This window comes from Ambystoma mexicanum, chromosome 13 (genome assembly GCF_040938575.1).
Source record: "Ambystoma mexicanum isolate Mex_15411 chromosome 13, UKY_AmexF1_1, whole genome shotgun sequence".
Classification (NCBI taxonomy): Eukaryota; Metazoa; Chordata; class Amphibia; order Caudata; family Ambystomatidae; genus Ambystoma; species Ambystoma mexicanum.
In genome coordinates, this window is record NC_090938.1 from 736,929,081 (window position 1) to 736,954,211 (window position 25,131).

At 44.9% G+C, this 25,131-nt stretch overlaps 1 protein-coding gene across 1 annotated transcript in view; it reads right to left on the reverse strand.

Annotated features, from left to right (window-relative positions):
- Positions 1 to 25,131, reverse strand: part of LOC138521860 (complement C2-like) — a 261,013-nt gene that overhangs the window by 166,580 nt on the left and 69,302 nt on the right. The window contains exons 4-7 of the mRNA XM_069635006.1: positions 23,789 to 23,962; positions 5,764 to 5,862; positions 2,991 to 3,124; positions 1,308 to 1,449 (exon numbers count right to left, since the gene is read on the reverse strand). Of these exons, the coding sequence (XP_069491107.1) occupies positions 1,308 to 1,449; positions 2,991 to 3,124; positions 5,764 to 5,862; positions 23,789 to 23,962 (549 nt within the window). The remainder of the gene's footprint in view (positions 1 to 1,307; positions 1,450 to 2,990; positions 3,125 to 5,763; positions 5,863 to 23,788; positions 23,963 to 25,131) is intronic.

Below are 25,131 nucleotides of genomic sequence, written 5' to 3' on the forward strand. Positions count from 1 at the left end.
CCCTGGTCTACCCTTAATTACTGTGTTACTTTGAGAAGGTGCCTTAAGGTTAGTAGCAGTTCATGCCTGGGAAACGTCTGGAAGAATTTACCAAATGGTCCACAGGTACATGGCTGAATTAGTTCAACGAAGGAGGACCCTCTCCGACATGTGTCCGGTGTAGAGAAAAATCCAATCTCTCTGAATCTCCAAGTTTCTGTTATTCTCATCTCAAACACTGGATTTTGACCAATTAAGTTACAGAGACAGGAACCTTGTGAAAATATCATTAAGCCAGTTCTGTTACTATGCTGCACTCTATGTCACGCCTAGATGAAGAGTTGGGATACATGATCTTGAAGGAATCCTCTTGGTGCATTTGGAGAATGGAACATTCCTCATCAATCTGTACGGTGGTGAGGGAATCTCCCTGTAAAGCATGCTTCTTCTGGTACTGATGCCCCAAACTCCAGGCAACATCTATTTTGAGGTTTCCGATGCTTTGCTGGGGAAATTGTGGCGAAGGGGGCCCACAGAATTGCACTGGAAAGGGATTTTAGATGAAATAAAGGAGATACATGCATCCGGCATTCTGCAGACTCCAGTATGTTAGGGGACCCAGATGATAATGACCTATATCTCATGTTGGGCCACATTGCAAAGCTGATCACATAGCTATGTATCTTCGGCGCGAGCGTCCCCAACGCACAAATCTTCCATTTGCATTTTAGAGGCACGTCCCTGTCTCAGACCTTTGTAGAGTAGTCACATGGCTCACCACACATGCCTTTTGAAAACACAAATGTGTGTGTCCTCTAGAATCTAGGCATATGTTGGTTAAAACATTTAACACAACCTATTCGCTTGAACCTGGCAGCATCTACTTTCGACCGCTGCCAGGGTGTTCATCTGTGTGATCTGCTTCTTCAGATTCTCACCTCCCTTGCTGACCGCCCATCAAAATACCCACAATCCCACACACATATGATCCAACCTTTATTGTATAGGGAAAATACCTAAGGAACAGGTTATGGTGGTAGGTTACAGTATATTTAAAAGAGCCGGGCCGGACTTAGAGGGGCACGGTACACAGAGCTTCATTCTAAAAGATTTAAAGAAACAGCAATGTCTGGGCAGGCAAGTCACAACCAGACTTTGAAAGAGGCAGAGTAAAGACTAAGAGAAGTGAGATCACCAGGAAGATAAATCTTCCTATACCATCCAAACATTAATACCCTCCTGCTGCTCATTTACCCCCTGCCATATCCTTGACATTCCCTCCCCTATGAACGAGAAAGGCCCCTGAACCAGAAGGAGAGATTTCTTACCCTCATACTTCATTTTGGTATTCACAAGATGCATGAGTTCTGGAGTGTTGGCCGAGTCGTCATCGTACACCGATATCAGAACCTTGGCCTCAGTGGCATAGGACAGGATCCCAAAATGGGCAAATACATCAAAGTTGCTGAACTGGGAGTGCGAGACAGTCAAACAGAAATATAATCATATAGAGGGTGGAGGGGAGAACAATAAACAAATCAAACCCTTGTGCATTTGCACACAAACATAAAAGAAAAGGCCAGGTCTGGACATTTCCAAAGAGAACTGTTTACAGTGAATGATACAGTGAAACGTAAAATGAGTCAGTAAACAGGGGTCACCACGTCCATTCGGTCTGCACCTTGTCCTGCCCAACCTTGAGAAACAGACATAGGTCTGTCTGTCTCTATTCAATTGTTGTGAAGCCTTTCCTTGACCCAGCAAGACCACCCCCCCACTCCCCCAACTTTCAGTACCATATTTCGGCCTGTGCAGCACACTTCAGTTTCAGATGCAGCTTCTTGTGCTGTGTCCCATTCTCTTAAAATGCACATTTCTCTATAAGGTCAATGCTTCCTCCAGTCAGATTCCAGAACCTTACCTCGTGAAACGAGTGTGTCGGATGATTCATGTTTTTGATTGGTTGCCTGCGTCCTGTAGACCTGGACACCACACTGCAGTTGTGGCATCCAGAACTGCGCATAACTATCCACAATATATCCATATGTCGGCTCTAGAACTGGTCACAACACACTCGTAGACCCTCCAATGTTAGACACCACACTCCAGCTGTTGCCTCCAGAACTGAGTTGAACAAATACTCCATACGTGACAACATCTAAGGCTCAACACAATCTCCAGATGTGGCCTCCAGGTCTAGGCAAAGTACTTAAGATGCTGATAAAATGCTCCCAAGAAGTCCTTGGCAGGGATTCATGCAGTGAGATTCATAAGTGCTCCTTTCCTGCTGTTTATACTTCTCCATAAGTGCCAGAGCATCATTACTCCTCTACCAGTAACACTTTTTCCCATCGCCAAGGTCATTTGATATGGCAACCTCAAGACTGCCCTGATGTGTTTTTGGTGTCTGAGGTCTGCTTTCCCATCCAGAGGGATAATGGGATGGATGAAACTATAAATGAGAGGCAACACTGACATGTATACATGTTGATGATGGACAGAGTAAATGAATGATAAAGTGACTGATCAAGAGAAAGGGTGATGATATGAGAGTTAGAAGGAATGGGCGAGAGGGATGTATTCGATGCGCGTGAGAATGGATAATAGGTTGGAAAAAGGGTGACTGCATAAAGCAGGATGGAAGGAGGAGTTGTGATGGTAAGAGGGAGAGTCTGAAGTAGCAAATGGAGAGATGGGAGATGAGGTAGGAGGATTCATGGTAAAATGAGAGAGGCTGGAAGAACTAGTGGAAGGCGTGCAGTGAGGGAGAGTGGAGAGTGGACAGAAAAAACAGCAGGTTGTCGGTGGAGTGTGCTCCTACCTGTACTTGAAACTGTCTTGTGTAGTGCAACAGAATGCTGGGTGGTCCGCATATGTGGTACACATGAACGGCTGGGTGGAGGTCGCCTCTAGAGAAACCCACCCTTGCCACAATTACCAATAACATCAACTGTGAACTCTGGGGCGTTTAAATGATGATTGTACCAAGCTCTTGTTGTCCTAGAACTTACTGCTAAAATAAAAAAATTGACGGCCTTCTTAAATTCTTCAAAATTCTTTTCCTCCACACTCTTAGAGGCATCCACAAGGATGTAGATATTCAAGGTGCCATTCTTAGCGATGGTGACTTTTCGCCCAAGACTTTCTGCAGGGAAGAGAGAGTCAGTCTATAGTTAATGTGTATTTCTAAATAATTGTCCCTACTTTTTATGATTAGAGACACGTTTAGTCACAAGATAACTTGTTCTTCTACTATTGGCTGGAAGTTAGTGTAAATGTGGAGATCACAAGGCTGTAGTACTGTGTAGAACCCAGTTTGGTGTCAGTGGTAGCGGGGCCCAAGAGACTGGAAAATGATGGCGAGCTCAGCATGGAGTCATTTACTGTGGGATGCACAGAGTTATAATAATGGAAGCTTAGTTTACTTTGAGTGTAAAGGTCATGACGCTGTAATACTGGACGAGTCCAGCTTGGTGTCGGTGAGAGTGAGATCATGATGCTGTAATACTGGACAAGTCCAGCTTGGCGTCGGTGAGAGTGAGATCATGATGCTGTAATACTGGAAGAGTCCAGCTTGGTGTCGGTGAGAGTGAGATCATGAAGCTTTAGTACTGTAAGGTCATGAGGCTGTGGTACTTTGGGGAGCTCAGGGTGATGTCAGGGAGTGTGGAGCTCATAAGGCCACAGTACCGAGTAGCATTGGCTTGATGTCAGTGAGAGTGAGATCATGACGCTTTAGTACTGTAAGGAGCTCAGGTTGGTGCCAGTGAGTGTATAGCTTCTTAGGCCACGTTGCAGGGGGGTTCAGCTTGGTGTCAGTGAGAGGAGGCTTTTGAGTCTGTGGTACTGGGTAGAGTCAAGCTTGATGTCACTGAGCTCATGAGGTTGTGGTACTTTGGGGAACTCAGAGTGATGTCAGGGAATGTGGAACCCATGAGGCCACACTGCAGAAAGAAGCCTAGCTTGGCTTCACTAAGAGTAAGGCACAAGATCCTGTAGAGTGGTCGGAGAGCTCAGCTTGACGTGAGTTAGTGAAGACCACTTAAGGCAATAAACAGTACTTGAATCTCAGTTTGGTGTTAGTGAGTTTTGAAACCCATAAGGCTGCCGTAAAGAGGAGAGCCTGGCATGGTGTCAGTCATAGTGAGGCCATGAGGCTATAGTACAGAGGGAGCTTGGATTGAGTGAAACAAGAGGCCCAAGAGGCCCTAGAACTTTGGAGAGCCCAGCTTGATGTCATTGGGTGTGCTGTCTAATGCTGGAAACTCAAGTTGGTGTTGGTGAGTGGCCATTGTTGTGCTTTAATGCTGGAGAAAGGGCTGCTTGGTTTAAATGAGTGTGGGCCCCATGAGGTGGGAATTCTAGGGGGAGCACGGCTTGGTGCAAGTGAGAGTGGGGTCATACAGCTGTAGTAATGGTGTAGTGTTGCTTGATATTTGCGAAACAAGGGGTCCAAGATGCTGTAGAGCGCTCAGCTTGGTATCAATGAGTGTGGGGTGCATGCGGTAATAACACTGGAATATCAGTTTGGTGTCAGTGTGTGTGTTCATAAGGAGGCTGTGGCACAATGCCAGGTCGGCGTGGTGTCAGTGAATGTGGGGGCCCAAGAGGCTGTAGTACTGGCAGAGGTCACCGTGGTGTCCATGGGTGTGGGGCCCATGAGGGTGCAGTACTGAGAGTGTTCAGCTTAGTCTTACTAGGTTTGGCTTGGGGTCCTTGAATGTGGGGTCCACAAGGCTGAAGTACTGACAGAGGTCACCATGGTGTCTGTGAATGTGAGGTCAATGAGAGTGCATTACTGAGAGTGTTCAGCTTAGTGTCACTGGCTGTGGAACCCATGAGGTTGCAGTAGCGGGGTGAGCCCAACGTCATGTCAGTGAGAGTGGGGCCATGCCTTGGTAATACTGGGGGAGTTGTGGCTTGGTGTCACTGACAGTGGGGCACACGAGGCAGTAATACTGGCTCTGTCTGGTTTAGTGAGTGTGGAGCTCTTGAGGCCGTAGCACTATGCACCGTCAGCTTGGTGTTGTTGGGTATGGATCCATAAAGCTGTACTGAGGGGTAAAGCTCATCTTGGCGCCATTGACTGTGCAGTGCAGGAAGCTGCGGCACTGGGGACCTCTGCTTGGTACCAGTAAGTCCCCCGGGACTGCAGCAGTTTGCAGAGATCTGTGTGAAGTGAGTGTGGCTCACCAAGCTATAGTACTTCATAGCACAGCTTGGTGTCCATGACTGTAGAGTAGATGAGGCAGTACTACTGGATATTCATCTAGGTGTCCTTGACTACATGTCCCATGGGAGTGTGGTACTGATGGAACTCATCTCAGTGTCAGTAAACCTGGGACTCATGAAAGTACTTGGAGAACCCAACTTGGTGTAAATGAGTATTGGACTTGTAAGGGCTTAGGCTGTACATTTAACCTAAAACATTTGATCACATTTTTTTACCTTTTTTCGGTCAAATGTATATATATATATATATATATATATATATATATATATATATATATATAGGGGTGGGTAAGGGTATAGATTAGGTTGAGGGCAAGTGGGGGGCGGTTGCGAGTGGTTTCCCCCCGCATTTCAGACCAAAAAAAAGGTCAAATAAATTTGATCAAATGTGATTAGGTCAAATGTGATTAGGTCAAATAGACCCAAACCGTGTTTCACTCAGGGTAGCCTTGAATATGGCTTTTATAAAGAACAAAACAAAATAATGCTCATGTTTGTTATACTTTAACTTGATCCCTACCCCATGGTTCTTTTACACCTCTGAGCGTTTACCTTCTTTGCTCTTGAATGGATTCATCACCTCCAAGATGTTGGACACTGAGGTGTCAAATTGCACTCTGACATCTTCTGGAAGGTCGTAGGAATATTTAGCTGCAAACAAGGGTCACATTAAGAGAGTGAGCTTTATAATCTAGGATGAAGTCCAGACAGATCCTGATTTGAGGGCTGAAAGCAAGAAGGGGGAATGAAAAGGGGAAGGAGGAAGGATAGCCGGAAGGATATGTGGGTGGAATGGAAGAAGGTAAAAAGGGAGGTAAGGGCTAAGAAAAAGAATGAAGATGGAGACTTAAACAAAAGAGCGAAGACATAAGGGGTGGATGGCACGAAGAAAGGGGAGGTGAGAAAAGAGGAGGGAAAAGGGGAGGCAGGAACAGAGGAATTATGTGAAATGTGAGGGGAAAAGGAGTGAGCAATGAAACCAAGAGAATAGGGAAAGTGTTGTGAAGTAAGGTAGCATGGTAGGCAGGACAGGAGAGAAGGAAAGCAGGATGAAGGCAAGAAGGCTTGGAGGAAGTAAGGGGTATAGGAAGGAAGAAAGAGGGAAGAAAGGGAGATGGTATAAAACAAGGCTTTATAGAGGGGGGGCTAGATTTCCTAAACCCCACTCCCCCCTCAAACTGAATGCAGATAACTTGTCAGGCTGAGCAATAGTTCCAGTATTGCAAACATCTGAATCATAGTGCTTTTCGGGTCAAAAAAGCACATTGTAGGGTGACATACATTTTTAGAGTCAGAATGCCTTACGCAGCAGAGGGTCTCTGAAGTGGTACACATACATTATGGATACGAAAAATGTAGGCTGAAAACTAAACAGGAAATAAGTTCTGAATATAAACAGATTGGTCAGCCATTTTGGTTGAGACAAGGTCAGGCAGATCCTAAAATGGTTGCCGGAATACAAAATGGTTGAAGTTCACAAAGTCATGCTGCTATAATTAAATAATTCTCTCATAGCAGGTCATTAAAGGTTCATTGAAGAAGGACATGTTTGAAACATTTGGTTGAGACGTCTTGGCAGCAGTTTTGTCATTGATGAGCCAGGGGGCAGCCAGGTAGTGTTCAAGGGAAGTTGCAATTAGAACAAACAGCTGTTCAAATAAGCAACAATTGTGTGGTGCTCAAGGGCAGCCCACGAAAGCTGATGCCCATATTTAGATTTCAAGGCATTAAAGGATGTATAATAAAGGTCAAGAGCATCTCACACAAATTTAATTAGCTTGCATGCAGAGTTATGACATATGGACCTGGTGAGTGGCAGTTCAGTCAAACAACCCTGGAAGGGGAAAGGGCTTGTCTTTGATTGTCTAACCCAATGAGAATGAACTGCATCATGAAATAAAAAAACTGTTCCAACTGCAAAATGTATAAAAGAGGCTGATGTTAAGAGCCCAGTGCTGTTATTTTTTGATGCCTGAATAAAGCGGATGTCTTGAAAATCAGTCCAGGTTCCTGGCTTCCTCTTTGCCTCCTGTCTCCAGTCTCTGCATGCCTGATCCCTAGGTGCCACCAGAGAGGGTGATGGGCCCTTGTCTTCAGCTTTTAGGAAAGGAATGGGGGAGAGTCGGTGGCAAGAAGAAAAGAAGGCAGTTTGCATTTGTTGAAGGATGAGAGGGAGGACAAATAACAAATACAGGAGTGAAAGGAAAATGGAAAGAGGGGCAAAGGAAGACATAGTCGAGGTGTGGGGTGGAGGAAGGTCTTGAAAGTCTTTTTGTTCAGTGGACTTATATTGTTCAGACGAGGGGGGCACCAACAGCAGGAAAGGATTGCTATGAGTACCATTCACCCCTTCAGTACTACAATGGGAACGTTGTTGATGATTGTGGAGCTCTACATGCAGTACTATTTGTAAGGAAGGCATGGTATCAAAATAAGACAGACACAAGTGATCACAGTTCAAGGGTATTTATTAAATTGTAAAAATGGGTGAGATAAACTCCTAATCTAAACCTAAATCTAAGATGGGAGCAAGCTACGACCATCAAATAATAGGAATACCGTCCAAGTGGAGTCTAGTAAAATAAAAAGGGTGGATACCAAGAAAACCTATTGCCAATCCTAGCCGCTATGCTACAAAATAGTAGGGGATAATGTTCACAAGGAAAGAAAGAAGTGTTCACAAAATGATAAATCAGGATGTTATGGCCGGGGTCTCCCTTACCCACGTTTTTAGCACAGGACAAGGCGGAACCTTTGAGCACAGCACAATCCTGGGCTTCTCCAGCACAAGGTTACAGTTCCTTTTCTCAATATTAGGACCTTCTGTGTCCAAGTCTGTTTCATGCAAAGTCTCTTGCTTTAGAGGGCCTGATATGGCATAAACAACAAAACAAAAGTTCCTTCTAATAATCTTCACATCAGGCGATTACTCTTCCCTCAGTCGGGCTCAAACCAACAACTCACTGTGGACATCCCTCAGTCGAGTACATGTTTATCGTCGCAATGTTCATGGGTGTACTACTCTTTACCCTAATTCGCAAGCATCCCTCAGCCGGGTTCACATTTGCCAAGATTCTGTGTCCACTTAGATTTCTCACAATACAGGATTCACTTCCCTTAGCTTTTCGCTTAACGACCCTCAGTCGGGTTTACTACTGACTTTCAATCACACTCTCTTCATTAGTAATATTCAAAAGTCTCAATGTCTTTTTAAACAACCATCTAGTTTGGTTAGGTCTTGGCTCAGACCTTCCTTCACCGGCTTCCTAAAACAATTGCTAGTTCAAACAAAGACTTCCAAAGGACAATCACGTCTCGCTGGGTCACTCTTTTCTTCTCTGGCAAGTGAGTACTTCACAATATCACAGTTCACATGGCGTTCCCATCAGCCGGGCTCAAACGCCAGTTTCACAACTTCCCTTAGTCGGGTTCACACTTTCATATTTCTCAACGAGTACTGCAACGTGTCAAGGACTTTCGATTGTACAAGGGTTTGAGCTTGACCCTTGTATGACCACCCCGACGGCCTCCCCTAGGGCCTCTTGATACTTGTAGTTTCAACAATCAGTTCAACACATTCTCCTTGTTCAAGAGTCCTTCGATTGGACGCCCATGTGACGCCGGACCACTCTAACTGATACCCATTCTGCTTATGAAAGACCTTTGTTGGTTAATCTTATTTCTTCATACAATGTTGCTCTTCACAACCTTGGGCCCAACACAGTCCAATCTATTATCAGCTCCTCCCGACTCACCGGCTGTGCCGAACTCTGTTGGCGTCTCCTGCGTCTGGAGTCAAGGACGGTACCACAATGGAAAACGCTTCTCCCCGCCCTGGCTATCAGTGCGGGAGGGTTCCATGTACCGCTGACATCACTTGCACCATTCGCCAGCTGCAATTCCCGGTTTTATGTTTCCCTTCTCGGAGGCTCTACGGGTCTGGCTTGAAAACGGCAAGGGCAATCCCCTCCTCCTCGTCCTTTCAGGTCTCCCAGCCTTTCTCCTCCATTCGAACTGCCTCCCTGGAATAGCTGCTTCCTCATGCGTTTGGCCTTGCTCAGAGTGTTCCTTCGTGCTCTGTCTTTTATCCATATGGGCAAAGGGAAGGGAAGTCAGGTGTGTGTAATTCTCAACAGTTGCCTGATTCTGCCTGACCCTTGTGTTGGGACATGTCAGGTATATGGCTCTGATGTTAGTCCGTCGTCTTTCATGGTAATCAGTCTGTGAGAAAGTGTTGTGTCAAGAAAGGGGGGAGTTGATTTTCTAGCTATCCTATGGGGTAGGATAGGGAAAAGGTGTCATAAGGAAGGGGGTACCATGTCTCAACCTTCGGCGTCCCACTTCCACTCCCCGAAGACCGCTCACCCAGGTAATCCTCCCGCACTGGTCCACCCCCAGAAACTGGATCCAATATCGATGGCCGTCACCTGAATGACAGATCCCCGGGGACTGTTAAGTGAGACACCTTCAGGTTTTTCACACATTGCAAAACAAATTGGAAATCTAGGCGGAGAAGCATGAGTGCTGGCGCTGCCGGTAATCAGGCCTGGCCACATTCTCTACCCGCCACCTCCCTTCAGGTTATTACTAAATTCCCTGCAGCAGTCACCAGACATGAATGGCTCCTGCTTGTGAGAAGGTTCATGGTTTCAGCTTTTTGGTAGAAGTCTATGCAATATCTAACCTCCACATTGGGCCCCTTTGGGATTACTGTTCTTATGCAGAATGTAACTGTTTTAAAATAGTGATCCCTGTAATGCCACCTGTTACTTACCACTACTTGAGTAGTTTTCACTAAATGACCATGTGTGACAGAGGTAATACTTTTTAATTTCGTTTTATTTATTTATCTCTTTATTTAATTGTGCGCTACCTTAAAATAAACCTTCCACATTTACAAAACAATATACAAGATCAAAACACATGGTTAAAACAATCATATTATACTTTTACCTGGAGCATCTTCAAATAGAAAAAATAAAGTGATATCTCACAACTCCGGATGGTGTGGTTATTTATCTAAAAAACCTAATTTCTATCAGAAATATACTATAAACATGGTGCAAAATGTTCACGTGCCACTAGCCATTTGACTCTTGGTGAGTAAGAAAAGGTGTGTTGTGTGTATGTATATAATGGAGGTGGGGAGTGACTTTTTTGGTTCTATGTCATTTTCCCGTTTTCTGGAGGTTGCATATTTAAAAGAACGATTCTTTTCAGTCGATTTTGTGCGACCACAGTAAACAGGAAAAGGACATCACTGTTATATATTTTTTTGTGCAGCGCAGGGGCTGACAGTTCGATTAAGAAAGACCCCTCAATGCGGTCACCGGGCGGTCTTTCTAAATCAGTCTTTTTTCCTTTCGGAAGAAAAGGAAAAGGTAATTTGACCTAATACCACTTTTTTATCTGGCTAGTAGCTTGCAACTTGAATGTTTGCCCCCTGCTAAATATATCTTGTAGCAGTCAATGTATGTAAGGGAGACCTGCTACCTCGATAACAAGCGTTCCAAAAATCGATGGATGACCGAACCGCCTGATTATATACGAATCTACCAAAATAAAATAATCTCAAATCTTGTAAACTAACATAAAATAGGTGCCTCAGAGTCTCACGTTGACCTTGAACATTACAACACCTGCATAATCATTCCGAATGAGCATTCTTACTTCTTGTCCTAGATGGTGGGCAATACATTTAGACGCCATCTCATAAATGAAGTCCACCATTTTGTGTTGGGTAGTTTACAAAGGTAATTGAGGACCACACCAAGTTGTTTCTCTCCCTGTGTGTACACCTTGGAGGAGATTCTCTAGTAAGACACCGATCATGGCTCTTGAGCTGTTTCTTTAACCCGCAATGAGTTCATCGCAAAAAGCAGATGTTACCGGCAACTGTCCAGCAAGATATCACAACTGGATCTGAAACCCTTAATCGCTGTTGTTTGTTGATTTCTTATTAGGTAGACATTGGAGATCTTATAAAAATAATTTACTAGGTGGGTCAAGAAGCTTTTAACACATAATTTCCATTTGAACAAAGCTTGCAAAGATAACAGCCGGATTCATATCAAATGAATACTGCTGTAAGACAGCTAGGCAGGGATTAGACTCCTCTCCATAGTAAACCTTCAAGTCTAGTTAATAGCTCCCATTTCTCCAGCTGCAGGATTTCCATCCCATTCACTATGCTGGGTACTTCTTTCACTATATAATAGTTCATGACACAGGTATAAGCGAGAGACCACCAAACATAGAATTTCTTTCTTTCATTTGGGCAGAAAAAAGAAGCATTTTTTAACTGTTTTAGAAAGACCGCTTCAATATTTGATTCTTTTAAAACCAGGAACCCAATTAGGTCTGTTAAACCACCACAAGCTTGTCACTATTGGGGGCGTGGCGAGGAGTCTTTGTGCTCCTGCATGATCCTTCAACAGATAAGATTTAAATTGCCCCAATATTGCCCTAAGCTGAAGGAAAATGTACCAGAATCAGCACAGATCCTGTCTGCTGAGGAGCAGACACTAATCCTTACCAGGCTGCGTAGTGCGGAGAGCCGAAAAGCAGAGACCGGAAAACCCAAGATTGCAACCACGATCTCTCCAAGCGCCGACTGAAATCCTTAAGGGCAGCTGTAGGAGCGGCGCTGCACTGATCAGGAACGAGCCAGAGAGCCCCTGCTGTGCGGTTCCCGATGAGGCTGTGAAACAACGGGATTGCCACAGAGAGGTGCACAGAGGAGCTGTTGAATGGGGGCGTGGGCCAGAGGCCTGCACAGGAACCCTTGTCGGGGAAGGGCTTGAGGATGCCACGTGCTGCGGAATAGATCTGCTAACTGGCAGAGTAGCTCGGGGAGACTTCTCTGAGAGGACGAGAACCCAGCGGGCAGACAGAGGTTGGGATATTCTGTGGTGAGTCTGTGCCGCACCACTAATACGCAGGTGAGTGCCCAGGACAGTGGACCATGCGGGGTGGACTGTCCCTACAGACCACGCAGAACCCTTGTCTGTGTTGTCCCAGAAACCACTGAGCAGGATCTGGTACATTCAGGGTGTAAGACTCTTGAGGCCACAGAGTGTATTGGTGCACTTTGGACATCTCAGAGTGCCTCCATTAAATGCTTGCTTCACGGCATATGGAACGCAGGCTTGAGGAGCGGGCCTGCGCCCTTGCTGTTGTCACCTGCAGCTTCCTGAGCTGAGTCTGCCAGATACACGGTGAGGCACACCATTGGTGGTTGAACCACTGAGCACCCCTGAATGCTCCTGGCCTGCTCTCCTGGTATCATAGATAGCAGTGGTTTGGGGGAAGGAAGATGCTCAATGAGCCTAGTACCGGAGGCTCTGGACAAAGCTGTGTCCGCAGTAGAGAACATCCTACAGGACAGTATTGGAGATGCACGTACCCCTGAGGAATGAGTGCAGCACACGTCTGTGGGACCTCCGAATCACACACTACGGAATTTGGTCCTGACGCAGACAATGCTGGAAGAAAGAGTCTTTGGTACTGGCCGGCCTGGAGCAAGACTCACCAGAGGCTTCCAGGGCAGGGCTGATACGCCTTCCCTATGATACATTGAGCACGTACACAGCTCAAACTGCACAACCTGAATTTACTTGCCTACAGCAACCACCCTTATCTTGGCTGCAAATGTCTGAGAGGCACCACAAGGGAAGGGCCAAACAGACAGTCATGGAGGCCTTCACGCGAAAGGACGGCGTAAGCACTATGCAGTTGCCCAAAACTGCTGCTGTGGGAACCCCCTTGCCATCATTAAGCCAGCAGGAAGAGTGCCACATTCTTGCAGCGATCCCGGCACTGAAGATGTCCCTGGAACAGAAAATGGATGCAGTTATTGTGGATGTCAGCCTACTATGACAGGATGTGCATGCACTCAAACTCTGGTAACAGAATTGATCGACAAAGTGTGGGTCTTGGAACATTGAGTCAAAGACTCTGAAGGAAGGGCCAGATGGAATAACATTAGGATCCTTAGTTTGCCTGAAGAAGAAGAGGGAAACAACCCATTTTCATATGTTGAAAATCTACTACTGGAAGAGGTAGGCCCCGGAACACTAACGCAAGTCTTCACATTTGAGCGTGCGCATAGATACTTCGTAAGGAGGCCTCCGTCCAGTACTTCCCCAAGGCCACTGAATGCAAGGATTATGAACTACAAAGACAGGCAGAGTATCCTGACCTTTTCCAGAGAAGGAGGGAGCATTGTGCGAGCGTCAGCAAAGCTGCAAATATACCAGGACTGCACGGTATTAGTGCAATGGAGCAGAGCAATGTTTGGCCCCACTAAGGAACGGTATTACCTGAATTGTTCGTTTACAATTGTTCAAAAGAACAATTGACCGATTTTAAAGGGTCACAACTGACCTTTTCACAATTATATATGGGGTTTTGGGGGGGTTGTGCGTTGGGTGGAGGGTTGCGGGGGGGTTCCCCCCGCATATATGTTACAATTGACCTTCACAATTCGGTCAATTGTGAAAAGGTAATTCAAGCAATTGTAACTCGAACAATTCGTATACAACCTAAGGAACGGCTACACCGAGCAAATATCAGATACATGCTAATTTATCCTGCTAGGCTTAAATTGATCCACAGCAGCAGGACGCACATTTTTGATGACGCAGCAGAGGCGCACGCTTGGATGGATATGCTAGAAAGAGCACAGCTTCCGGAGAGGAGGAATAATGCTCCGTAGCATTCTGACAACATGATACGGTAAACACTTTTTCTTACCTAAGCAGTAGCTGGCAATGGACGAGCGGTAGACTGCAGGAAAAAGAAACATTGAGACACCAGAACACAGGGCAGGAGCCCTGACAGCTGTCTGCACCAGCGGCTGTGACACCCCAGTTGACACTGTACTTTAAGATGCCAGTTTTAAGGTTTCACGGTGCTGTATGCTACCTGAGGGGAAGGAGAGGGAGTTGGGTCTGAGTACGAAAGATGCTACTTGGCCATTGTTACGTGGTTTGGGAGACAGTTTTTGTTTTCTCCAACTTTTTTCCCTCTTTTCCCTTTTCCCAACCCCTCCCGTTTGGTATGTTTGCCTTGTTTTTTGGGGGGGGGGTTTGAATGTGATCTGTGTTTCACTGACAGACAAAGCACATGTATGGATATTATCCTCGCAGATAGCGTCCCCTCTTACATAGTTGGGCATGCTCACCAGATACAAAGGCCAAGTACATTGGCCTTGGGGATTATACAGGCTGGGAGGATGTTAAGGAAACAGTTAATGGGTACGAGGGCGGGTCGATGGGGAGTAGAAGAACAGGGGGAGATAAGGCTGATGGCTAGCAATTTGAAGGTTATAACCTGGAATGTCTGGGGCCTTAATACCTACTTTAAGAGACTCCGGTTGCACGCTTATTTAAGAAGGATGGGGGTTCAGATTGCTCTACTCCAGGAAACGCACCTCACGGCAGACAGACAAAACTTTACAGCTAGGAAGTGGGAAGGGAAACTGCATGGCTCCCCATTCTCGACTTTCGCTAGTGGTGTCCTCACATGAGTCACACCTTCTGTCCCCTTTCAAGTGATGTAGACCAAACATGATGATGAGGGCAGAATGGTACTGATACATGGGTGTATCGTAAACAAGGAGGAGTGCATTATTAACACCTATGCACCCAATCATGATGCTACAGCCTTTTTTTAACTCCCTCTACACAGGAATGACTACTTACAAGCATGTTATGTGGATTTGGGGAGGACACTTCAACTGTACTCTTAGATCTGTGGAGTATGACACACAGCAAGGCGCAAGGCCCCACATAAGGTGCACACTCGCATTGATTACATCTTTACTTGGTGATGGACATTGGGTACGTTTATTGCCATAGACTTCAAGTCAGGGTCCTTTCTGACCATGCACCATTGATAGCTACATGGAAGAGCACAACGCCTATACCATTGATCCCTACCTGGCGACTAAGGGCAGGGAAATACCTTAAGGAAAGGATAGGGGAGTACTTTGAGACTAATACGTGTAGTGTTGAGAGAACAAGTTCTCTATGGGATGCCATTAAGGTAGTACTGCGAGGGGAAGCCATAAGGAAGATTGGAGGACTCAGGAGGGACATACTAGAGACCCTCACAAATACACAAGCGACAATTGAGGAAGTGGAAGTGGAACACGGAGGAGAGGGAGCAGGGGACGGGGCGGCAGACATAACAGTTCTGCGTCGAAAATAAATCACTGAATGGGAACAGTTGGGCAAATTTGACTTTGCCAAATACACACAGAGGGGAACAACCCAGGTAGACTGCTGGCGTGGCTATGCCACAGAGAAGAGCCGCAGGAGATGATTAGCACAATTAAGAACAAAAAAGGTGTTACAGTGAAAACTCAAGGGGAGATAAATGAGGTTTTCTCCAGATATTATAGATCCTTGTACTTGGTGTAGTTGGAAGGATGCGAGGCAGACATCAACAAGGTCCTGGAAAGATTAGACTGCCCAGGCTTGACAGAGAGCTAGCAGATATGCTGGAGGCCCCGCTCTCCGTTGCCGAAATCAGACCTGTTATAATAACCTTATCGTGTGGTAAGACCCCCGGACCGGATGGATTTCCAGAGGAATTTTACAAAACAAACAGAGACGCTAGCGCCCAAACTCATGGAGATGCTAGAAGAGGCGTATGAGGAGGGAGTGTTGCCCCACAGCTTAAGAGAGTCCATAATAGTGGCTATCCTTAAACCTGGCAAGTCCCTATTGGATTGCGGTTCCTGCAGGCCACTCTCTTTGGTTAACCAGGATTGCAAGATCCTCACGGCTTTATTGGCAAACAGACTAAAGAGGATGGTTGGGGCCCTAGTACACGCTGACCAAACTGGGTATGTTCAGGGTAGGAGCATTTCATGGAACTTGCGGAGACTTCACCACGTGATAGCTAGCACCAAACACCTAAAGGTGGATTGCGCAGTTGCTTCCCTACATGCGGTCAAAGCATTTGACTCTGTCAGGTGGGACTGGCTGCATCAGACCCTGAGACATTTTGGTATAGGGCAGGATTCTTGAGGTGGGTCAGGTTGGTGTACACTAAACCCTCGCCCAGGGTGAGGAAAAGGAAACAGATTTCTGAAGCATGAGAATTGCATAAAGGCACTACGCGGGGCTGTCTGCTGTCCCTGATGCTGTTTATTCTTGCCCTCGAACTGCTAGCTCTGTTGCTAAGATCGGGATAAGCTGAAGTTGGTATCTCGATTGACAGAGTCAGGCATCTGGTTTTGCTGTATGCGAATGATATGTTGCTTTATGTCACCCACCCTGCAGACAATTTACCATATATTTTAGATATCAGAGACCACTTTGTGAAGTTCCCAGGCATTCACATTAGCTGAGAGAAGTCCTGGTTGTTCCTGCAGGCCTGCCTGGGACTGAAATGGGAAACAGACACTTTCCGATACTTGAAGTCAACATACTGCATGAGTTCACATCCTCGCATGAACACGACACACAGCGGGCCCTAGACAATATTATAAAAACCATGGCATTTTTGAAGAGGCTGCCCCTGTCAATGGTGACCAGGGGTGCCCTTTTGAAAATAGTGGCACTATCTCATGGCAACCTCGGACCCCCCCCTACTCCCAAATGTCCCATTGGTAGGGTTGGCGGGGAACAGGCCAGACTCCATTAAGAAGATCAGGTGCTACTGGGAGAACAGGATAGTTACACTTGGGGTTTTGCTGCAGGAAGTGTAGTGGACTTTACATCGCTGACACCGGGCTTTTGTATACATAGTTGACAATTCTTGCTGTATTTGGGCTCATTTAGAGAAACAGAAGACAGATGGCCAGACTTTCGTGACGGCATTGGAGTGACCCATGTATGAGGCCATGTATGATTTAGCAGAGGGGGGATCATGTGGTCTCTAGGTTATACAAGCTGCTCCTGCTTAGTGAGCTAGACCTAGCTGTACACTTAAGGTGAATGGATGAGGGTTCTGCTGTACAATAAAAAGTTCTCCAGGAATTCCAGATCTAAACTCATACTACTGTATATCACACACAGAGCATACATGACCCCCCACAGGATTTCACGGGTTTAGAGGAGTTGAAACTGAACTGTCCTAGATGCTCCCATGACGTGGCTGACATTATACACATGTTTTGGACCTGCCCGGTGATCAGAAAATTCTGGCTGTCGATCGCAGACAAAGTCATCAGGGGAGGGATACAGATGAACGAATGACCCCCAGACGCCTGCTTGCTGGGGTCGTTCCCGAGGGGGGAAAACACATGGCACACCTCACCAGGATAAAGGACCCAATCTGCATGCTAGCCAAACGCAGAATAGCAATGGCCTGGAAGTCGGCAGAGGGACCCAGAATCGGAGCTTGGTGGGTAGGCCTAGAGCGATGGCTGAGACCGCAGCATGGTACAGAGCAGTATATAGCGCGATGAGAGAAGTGAGCACAGACGCGACCACTTGGGATGCACTGACACCAGTAATGTTTTCCCCCTCTGACACAGAGCCCCGGTGAATATGCCCACCGCGGAAGCGCCATTTCTGCCGAGGTGCGACGTATACTATAGAAAGGAGGGGCACTACTATGAACTAATAGAGCCGCAGCTAAGGGCTTACAGACTATGTTGTATTGGAGCCATACAAGCAAGTACATCACAGACCTTCTTTGGTTGTGTTTAAGTTTGTGGTGCATGTAGAATATTTGTATTCAGAATTGGTCACTGCAAATAAAGGATGTTATGTATAGAACATGGATACCTGTTGCTTGTTCTTGTATGAGAATAAAAATTATTTAAAAAAGAAGAGAAAGCTTGTCACTGTTAAGTTTCCATGAATATCACTCTTTTTTTCTTTAGAGGTAGAAAAGCAGATTATTTTAAATTTAGCGATATTCATAACCACATCATTATCTCTTGACTGGTATTTCCTGGTAGTGCGTTGCAGACCAACTTGAGTGATGGCAAAAAGCACAACATTGTCCGCACATGCGAGTCACTTTAATCTGAAATGGCCCAAACTCGGAGGAAAGGTTTGCACTTCCTCCAACTCCTCGAGCAGGTCTGAGAGAAAGGTTGAACAGGCAGGGGCCAATGCACAACCCTGTCTCAAGCCACAATGTGACTCAATCCTGGAAGACATTAGTACCAGCCGGTGACCCCCAATAGGCCAACTTTTTCCATAGCCCGCGATTGATCCGCACAATCAAAAGCAGCTGATATATTGATGCGTACAGCTGAAACGGATAAAGCCTCCTAATGCCAGGTCTGTCTATATAGAAAAGACAACATTAAATAATTCAATGAAGTCTATGAAACACCTCTGCAACCTTCCCTTCTTAAGAGCACATGCCTCCAGATCCTCCAAAACAAGTGATGCAAAACGCTTGCTACCTGCATCTTGCAGAGCAATGGGATGATAGTGGCACTGATTTGACAAATGGGAACAGTAAAGGGTGTATGCTAAGAAGCGGGCATAGAACGTGCTGCAAGTATTGTTTTGCATGAGACGGCTAAGATGGCTGCCCGACTTCCGGGGATACTTTCAATGTGTTATTGGCTACACCATCAGCGCCGGCAGCTCTCGAAAATGTGGACTTAATCATTAACTTTTCATCATCAATAGAACCAAAGTCCAGCTTTCGATTTTGTTAGTGGAATTAGCACTTCCAGGAGGTGCATATGATCCAGCATAGTATTGCAGCCATCTTGTTTTGGGGATAGGGTTCAATTGAAGATGTGACTGACTTGCTATGTCCTTATTCATTAAGGACCAAAAATGATCAGCCTGTTAATGTGCAATGATTGCTAACATGAGTTGACTGTCTCTTTGCCCAAGACGATTGGTAACTTATTAGTCTGTTTTTATAACCCCGCCTGAGCACCTTCTTCTGGAAAATAATTTTAGATCAATCTAAACTCGACAGTGTTCTCTGCCTGAGATTTCACACGCATTCATGTTTTTATACTTGTGCTTGAGCATCAGAAACATGCTTATGGTGTAAAAATGTAGACCTCTTTTCCTTGAATATTCAGCAAGTCGGTGGCACCATTTTCTCCAGAAAGGAGTTAGAGAAGGACAAGGGCGAGAACAACTCATGTCTTTGTCCAGGAGAAATCGAATCGTAGAAAATGGTGATCTTGTTATTAAATTTATCTATGTTCCTGGAGACAAAAAGGTTTGATCAGCCGTGGCATTGATCACCACCAAAGACTGTGGGACTGAAAGGGCACCAAGCTCAAAAGTCAACCGCATCACGGCATGATCACTAAGGTTCATCACTATCACCCTGAAGAATATACAGGACTTAAACAGGGCAGACGTGGCAAAGATATAGTCAATGGTGGAAGAGCTAAGACCCAGTGGTCGAAGTGGGCGTGAGCGGTCGGGAGCGGTACTCCTCTACTTCATTTATTTAAGTTTTACTGTTCCTATACTTTTATTTTAAAAAGAAACAGTTCCGGAACAGTTTAGTTTCAAAACAAAAGTGTAAGAAGAAGTTAAAACTTTCACTTTCAGTTCAATGCACTGAGCGTTCCCCTAAACAGCAGCAGAATGTTTTTTGGGGTTTGTATTGTGCGTGGGAAGGTGCGTGGCGTTGGGGTTTGTGGGGAGCAGTGCAGGCCAGGAGGGAACATAGTTCCACTACTTCTTTTTGTGCACTTCGACCACTGCTAAAACCTCCACTGCAAGTAAGACTACTGGGAATATCCTGTTCATATTGCATTCAGTTTTTGTAAACCCCAAGATGCTATTGATTCTACCTATTTTTGACTCTGTTCCTTATGCAATTTAGGTGCACGCATAGTAGATGGACTATTGAGGCAAATCCTATGATCTACATCCATACAATAACTATTTAAATCCCCAGATTTTAGTATTTAGTCTGTATCTGTTTCAACATAACAGGTAGATAAAACCCCTGCTAAGGCTTGCAGGTGAAGGACTGATTCATTAATAGCCAGATTCCAATACATATTAATGAGTAACACATCTTTATAAATCAGGAATTATTCAAAATTAATTTATCTGCCAACGATCCAGGACAAGTGTCATGCCATCGCACAACACAGGCCCCCAAATAACTTTTGATTGCTATATGGAAAAACAGTGAAACGTCTAACAACAGCGATTCAAGAAGCCGGACGTCTTGTAAGAAAAAAGTATTAAAATCCACAAAACCTGGATGAGAGGACAAGTGATTAAGCAAACTGTGATGGGCATGTGAATTCCACAACAGAACGTTAATCGCTTAATCTTTAAAGACGTTGCAAAGAGGAATTTCTTCTTAGATTACATGTCGTAAACCAGAGGGCAACCATGCTCAATCAGAGAGTTTTTAGCTATTGTTTGGTCTATTTTCATCAGAATGTACTGCCCTTCAACTTTTATCAAGACCCCTTCCTTGACAACAAACTTTAGGATCTACGTTAAAACAACACATTTATTACTGCGAGGTAGAAAACCTTGAATGGAAAAGTGTTTTCTATTTCAAATGCAGGGAGGAGATCCCCAGTGTCCCCTCCACATTCCCCCATTTTAATATATACCCCCATCTATTTTTCCATTTTTAATAGTTGTTTTCCATGCAAGGTTTTCGATCACGCATAATGTTTTTGTGTTATAATAGGGTGATGCCAAACTTTCAATCCCCTACTAGCTGGTTCCGTTTCTTGACCTGAATACCGACATCCATAGATTGGATACCGGACTGAGGGAATGATAGCCGGTCTTCTGAAATGGGAAATACGTCATAACCCAAAGAGCCACAAGTTTTGGATTCTGCTACTAACATGTCATGCACTATTTTTGATGGCGCGTGTAATTAAAAAAACATCAGTTCTAAATTCATCCTCAAATTTAATCAAGTCAGCATCTCGAGTGTTAATAGTTTTCAAACTTGGAATGTCATACAAAAGCGACAACAAAATGGAACTATTTAATACAATTGAGGCCCCTTCATTCGAGATGAATTAAAGCCACAGACATTGGTCCATCGTAGATGAATTAGGGTTTTCAGTTGTTACAACAGTTCTTCTTCATCTCAAGGTGTGGTTGCCCTAATTGTGTCCATGCACATGTGTGACTGCTCAGCCAATATCACTTGATCCTAGGGCTTTTACTCAGCCACAAACTTTGCTGAGCCAATAGTAGCGACTGCATTAATTTCCAATTTGAGCAACACGTCTCCCTCTGAATAAACTGAAGTGTTGCAGAGGTCTTGAGGATTAGAGGCAGGTGTCTCACACCTTGTTACTCCAGTCTCCAGTTCAGGAGATTTGCATCTAGTCATAAATGGAAGAATTCCAACCCTCTCCTTAGAGGTTGACTTAGCGGTGTAACTTAATACTCTTCTTTAGAGGTTTAGAATCTGAGGGAACGGTGCTACCATTGACAGTCTACGTCCTCCAGAGGGTACTGAGGGAGGGGCGTTGCCCAAAGCCAGTGATGATCAAAGCTCGTAGACATGTCCTTCATGATCTATTGCCTACATGTTTGATTATCGACTACACGCAGGGCTCCAGATAAGGCGAGTAACAGGCCTTTTTATGCATGAAAATCTTGTAAATACGCCAGCTTTATTATTTTCCTGGGTACATTTACACACAGGTTTAGAGCAGAGGGCAGTGCAAAGGTCAGGTTACTTGACAGAAACCAGAAGGCGTCTTGTGATTGTTATCTACATGGATGTAATTGCAAGCCACCTCTGAAACAGAATGTATTTCTCTGAAGCCTTTCAAAAAAATAAACTGCACACCGATAAAAGGAATGGTTGCTTTCCATTCAGCTTCAGAAGCACTGTGCATGTTTTCCTAGAATTTTAGGATTGTATAATTAATAAAATGGAAAACTAAGTTGCCATTGAGATTTTCTTTTAACAAGTTATGCTGTTTTTTTCCAGTGAAATCAAACCAGTATTATACAAATGTATTTTTCAGCGTACCTGTGCTGTGCGCATAATCATGCAGAGGCAGATGATTTTTACACTTTTAAATTAATTTACACTCCAATTATAAAAACAGTGTGTAAAATGATGACTATGCACAGTCTACTTTACATCCATTCAACCTTGCAGTCAATGGGATACATTACTTTAATGGTCAGTGGCAGCAGAGTCTTTGCTCAAGGGTGAGTAATTGTCATTACACTGATCACAGGTGTTCTAGCCCCTCAAATCTTCAGGACTAAAATTAAAACATCCAAAACCTGACTCTCAAGGAAGTGCAAGAGTTGTTCAAAAACAAACAAATGAAAGTTACATTGGTAATTGAAATAGAAACTCAGCAAAACCTGTCCCTGTGATAATCCAGATAGGTATTTAACTTTATGTAGCGCTTCATGAATGGCTCGTCATACATCTAAGTACTGTGATTATTGTACCTCAGTCGATATTCAGTTAACCAACCTCTGAAGGAGGTTAGCCAATAAGATAGCTCAACCGGTTGAGCACTCGTTGCTGCAATCTCTGCGTGATCTGTGGGTTGCAGGTTCAAATCCTGACAAGTCCAACTCAGCCTTTCATCCTTTCGAGGTCGATAAAGGAGTACCGACTTTGGTTTGGTGGTAATTGTGATAAATAGGTTCTATGCACAGCGCTTTGCCAAAAGAGCTATATAAATAACCATTTGACCACTAGATTAGATATAGAATTTAGCATTGAGTCCTTGCCTCTCTGCACTGTTATATCATAACACTGGCATACCATTAGGTAGTAATAGCTCCAAGAAATTAGGACTTTCATTAAACATCAAAAGACAATTCTGATATCGAATCTCAAAACACACAATACAAATTCATGTATTCTTTACTATGTAATTGGCTAGGTTTTTGTGATTTCAACATTTAAATATATACAGGAGAGATCAAATAGCCAGAAATAACGAAAGGTCTATTCTGTCACAATGCAGAAAGCTGCCACATGATTTCCATACAGTTTATGCACACGTCGGCTGGATGTCGCATACATTTTGCTCTTTTGTAAAGGAGAAAAGTCATTTTTACTCTCTTAAAATAACATTTACTGTCAAAGTTTAAAAATAGAGAGTAAAATACTCCCACCTCAAAATCTTATCGGGAGCACTGACTACGCGTGTGCTTACAGGGTACAACGTCCTTTCATCGACAGTCTTTATTTCTGTTTTTTTTACGAAAACCTTTCAACAAAAAAACTCATCGAAAAATAAGGGAGGACGGTGGGGAAAGTACAAAAGAGGGGTGGGTGGTCGGGAATATAGAAAAAAATAAGAGGGGATGGCACTCTGAGGAGGGCCACCCAAAAAAAAAAAAAAAAACTATTTCGAGTTTTTTCGTTGAAAAGTATTCGTAAAAAAACGTTGTAAAAGAAATCTCTTTGATGAAATGACATAGAACCGCTTACAGAACCCTCAGGTGAGGTGTACTATATTGAAAGCACATAAATATTCCAGAGGTTGTGGTTGTCCTGTTTTTAAGAAAAAAGCATTGTGGCACAGAGGTGATCAGTGGACACTTGGCCGATAGTGCATCTGGGATGTCCGGGACTGGTGAACTGGGTGCAATGGTGGCATTCTTTGGTGGGTGGATAGAGTGGGTGAGGTAAAGGAGGGTGGACTTACACTGGCAGCTTGGCTCTATGCCGCTCCACTCGCCCGATTCTTGACACACCCGCTCTTGGGAGCCCACCAGGTCCAGTTCCCTGTCGCACTTGTACATGACTTTGTCATCAATCTGGTAGCGGGTCCCCGTCTTTCTGGCGCCGATAGGAACCCCAGGATTGGGGCAGTGGCTGGCTGAATTGAAAATAGAAAGACAGCGGTTAGCGAATGAGGGTGACAGAGTTACAGGCGTGGGTTCGACAGCATGCAGAGTGGGGGCCTTTCCCACATTCCTAAAGTGTGTTAACTTAATTGGCGGAATGTCTCAGTGTTTTAGTTTGTGAGTCTCTGGGTGTGTTCTTGTGGATTTCTATCCTGATGTCCAATGAGCCCTATTGGATTCTGTGGCGGCACTAATCCCCATTTGTGGGGTGGGCATGAGTGAGCCTTATTATGCATTTTGTTCTCAAGGTGAGTATCATGGTGTATACATGTTGTCATATTATGTATATTGAAATACATACAAGTGCAAATATAAAAACAGGGTTTAAACCATATGATGACCTACTCAGAAGACTGTTGCACCCTGTCTGGGGTTGAGCCAAGCTGTTCTGCTCTGTTTTATTCTCTTGGATCACTTCAGGCATAATAACTGCCATAGGGACTTATGTTGTGTACTCTCCTGCATACGTTTTTCTCAGTTCAGAGAGAACAACACCTGTGCCCAGGGGAATTGGTCGGTCCTGTAAGAAATCTTTTACCAGAGCAGAGAAGACGCTTGTGCCGTAAGGACGTTTGTAGTGTTCCGTACTACATAAGTTTTTATTTTCTTCAGGGGGACTATATGTGCTATTGTAATCCCTGCCACCTGCCACGGTAGATTACCGTTCAGGGATTGGTGCCTGTATCCTCGCTGGCGTTCCTCTCTTCGTTTCCGATTCACAGCCGTTCTACGGTCTTCCGGTACGGTGTGGCAGTGGGCCGATCGCAGTAACGGTCAGACACGGCATGTCGCATACCGCATCCTGAGCTCCGGGTACGCCTACAATGCTCCTGTGATGTTGCCATGGCAACCAAAAGCAATGCTGCGGGACTCCATAAAAGGATGACTTAACGCCCCGTCCAGGCTGCTGCTTTGTTGCCTCCTGGCCGTGTTGCTTTTGCCTTTTTGCTGGCAGGCCTCCTGGTTGCCCGCTCTGCTCCTTCCTTGATCCTGTTCTTGCCTTCCTGTCCTCGATCTGCCTGACCTTGTCTGCCTTGTCTGCTCTGGTCCCTTGCCTTCTTCCCTGTTCCTTCTCCTTCTCCTTTTCTATGGCCTTGTCTCTGCCTTTTAGTGTATCCTTTATTGGCTCCACTGGATACGC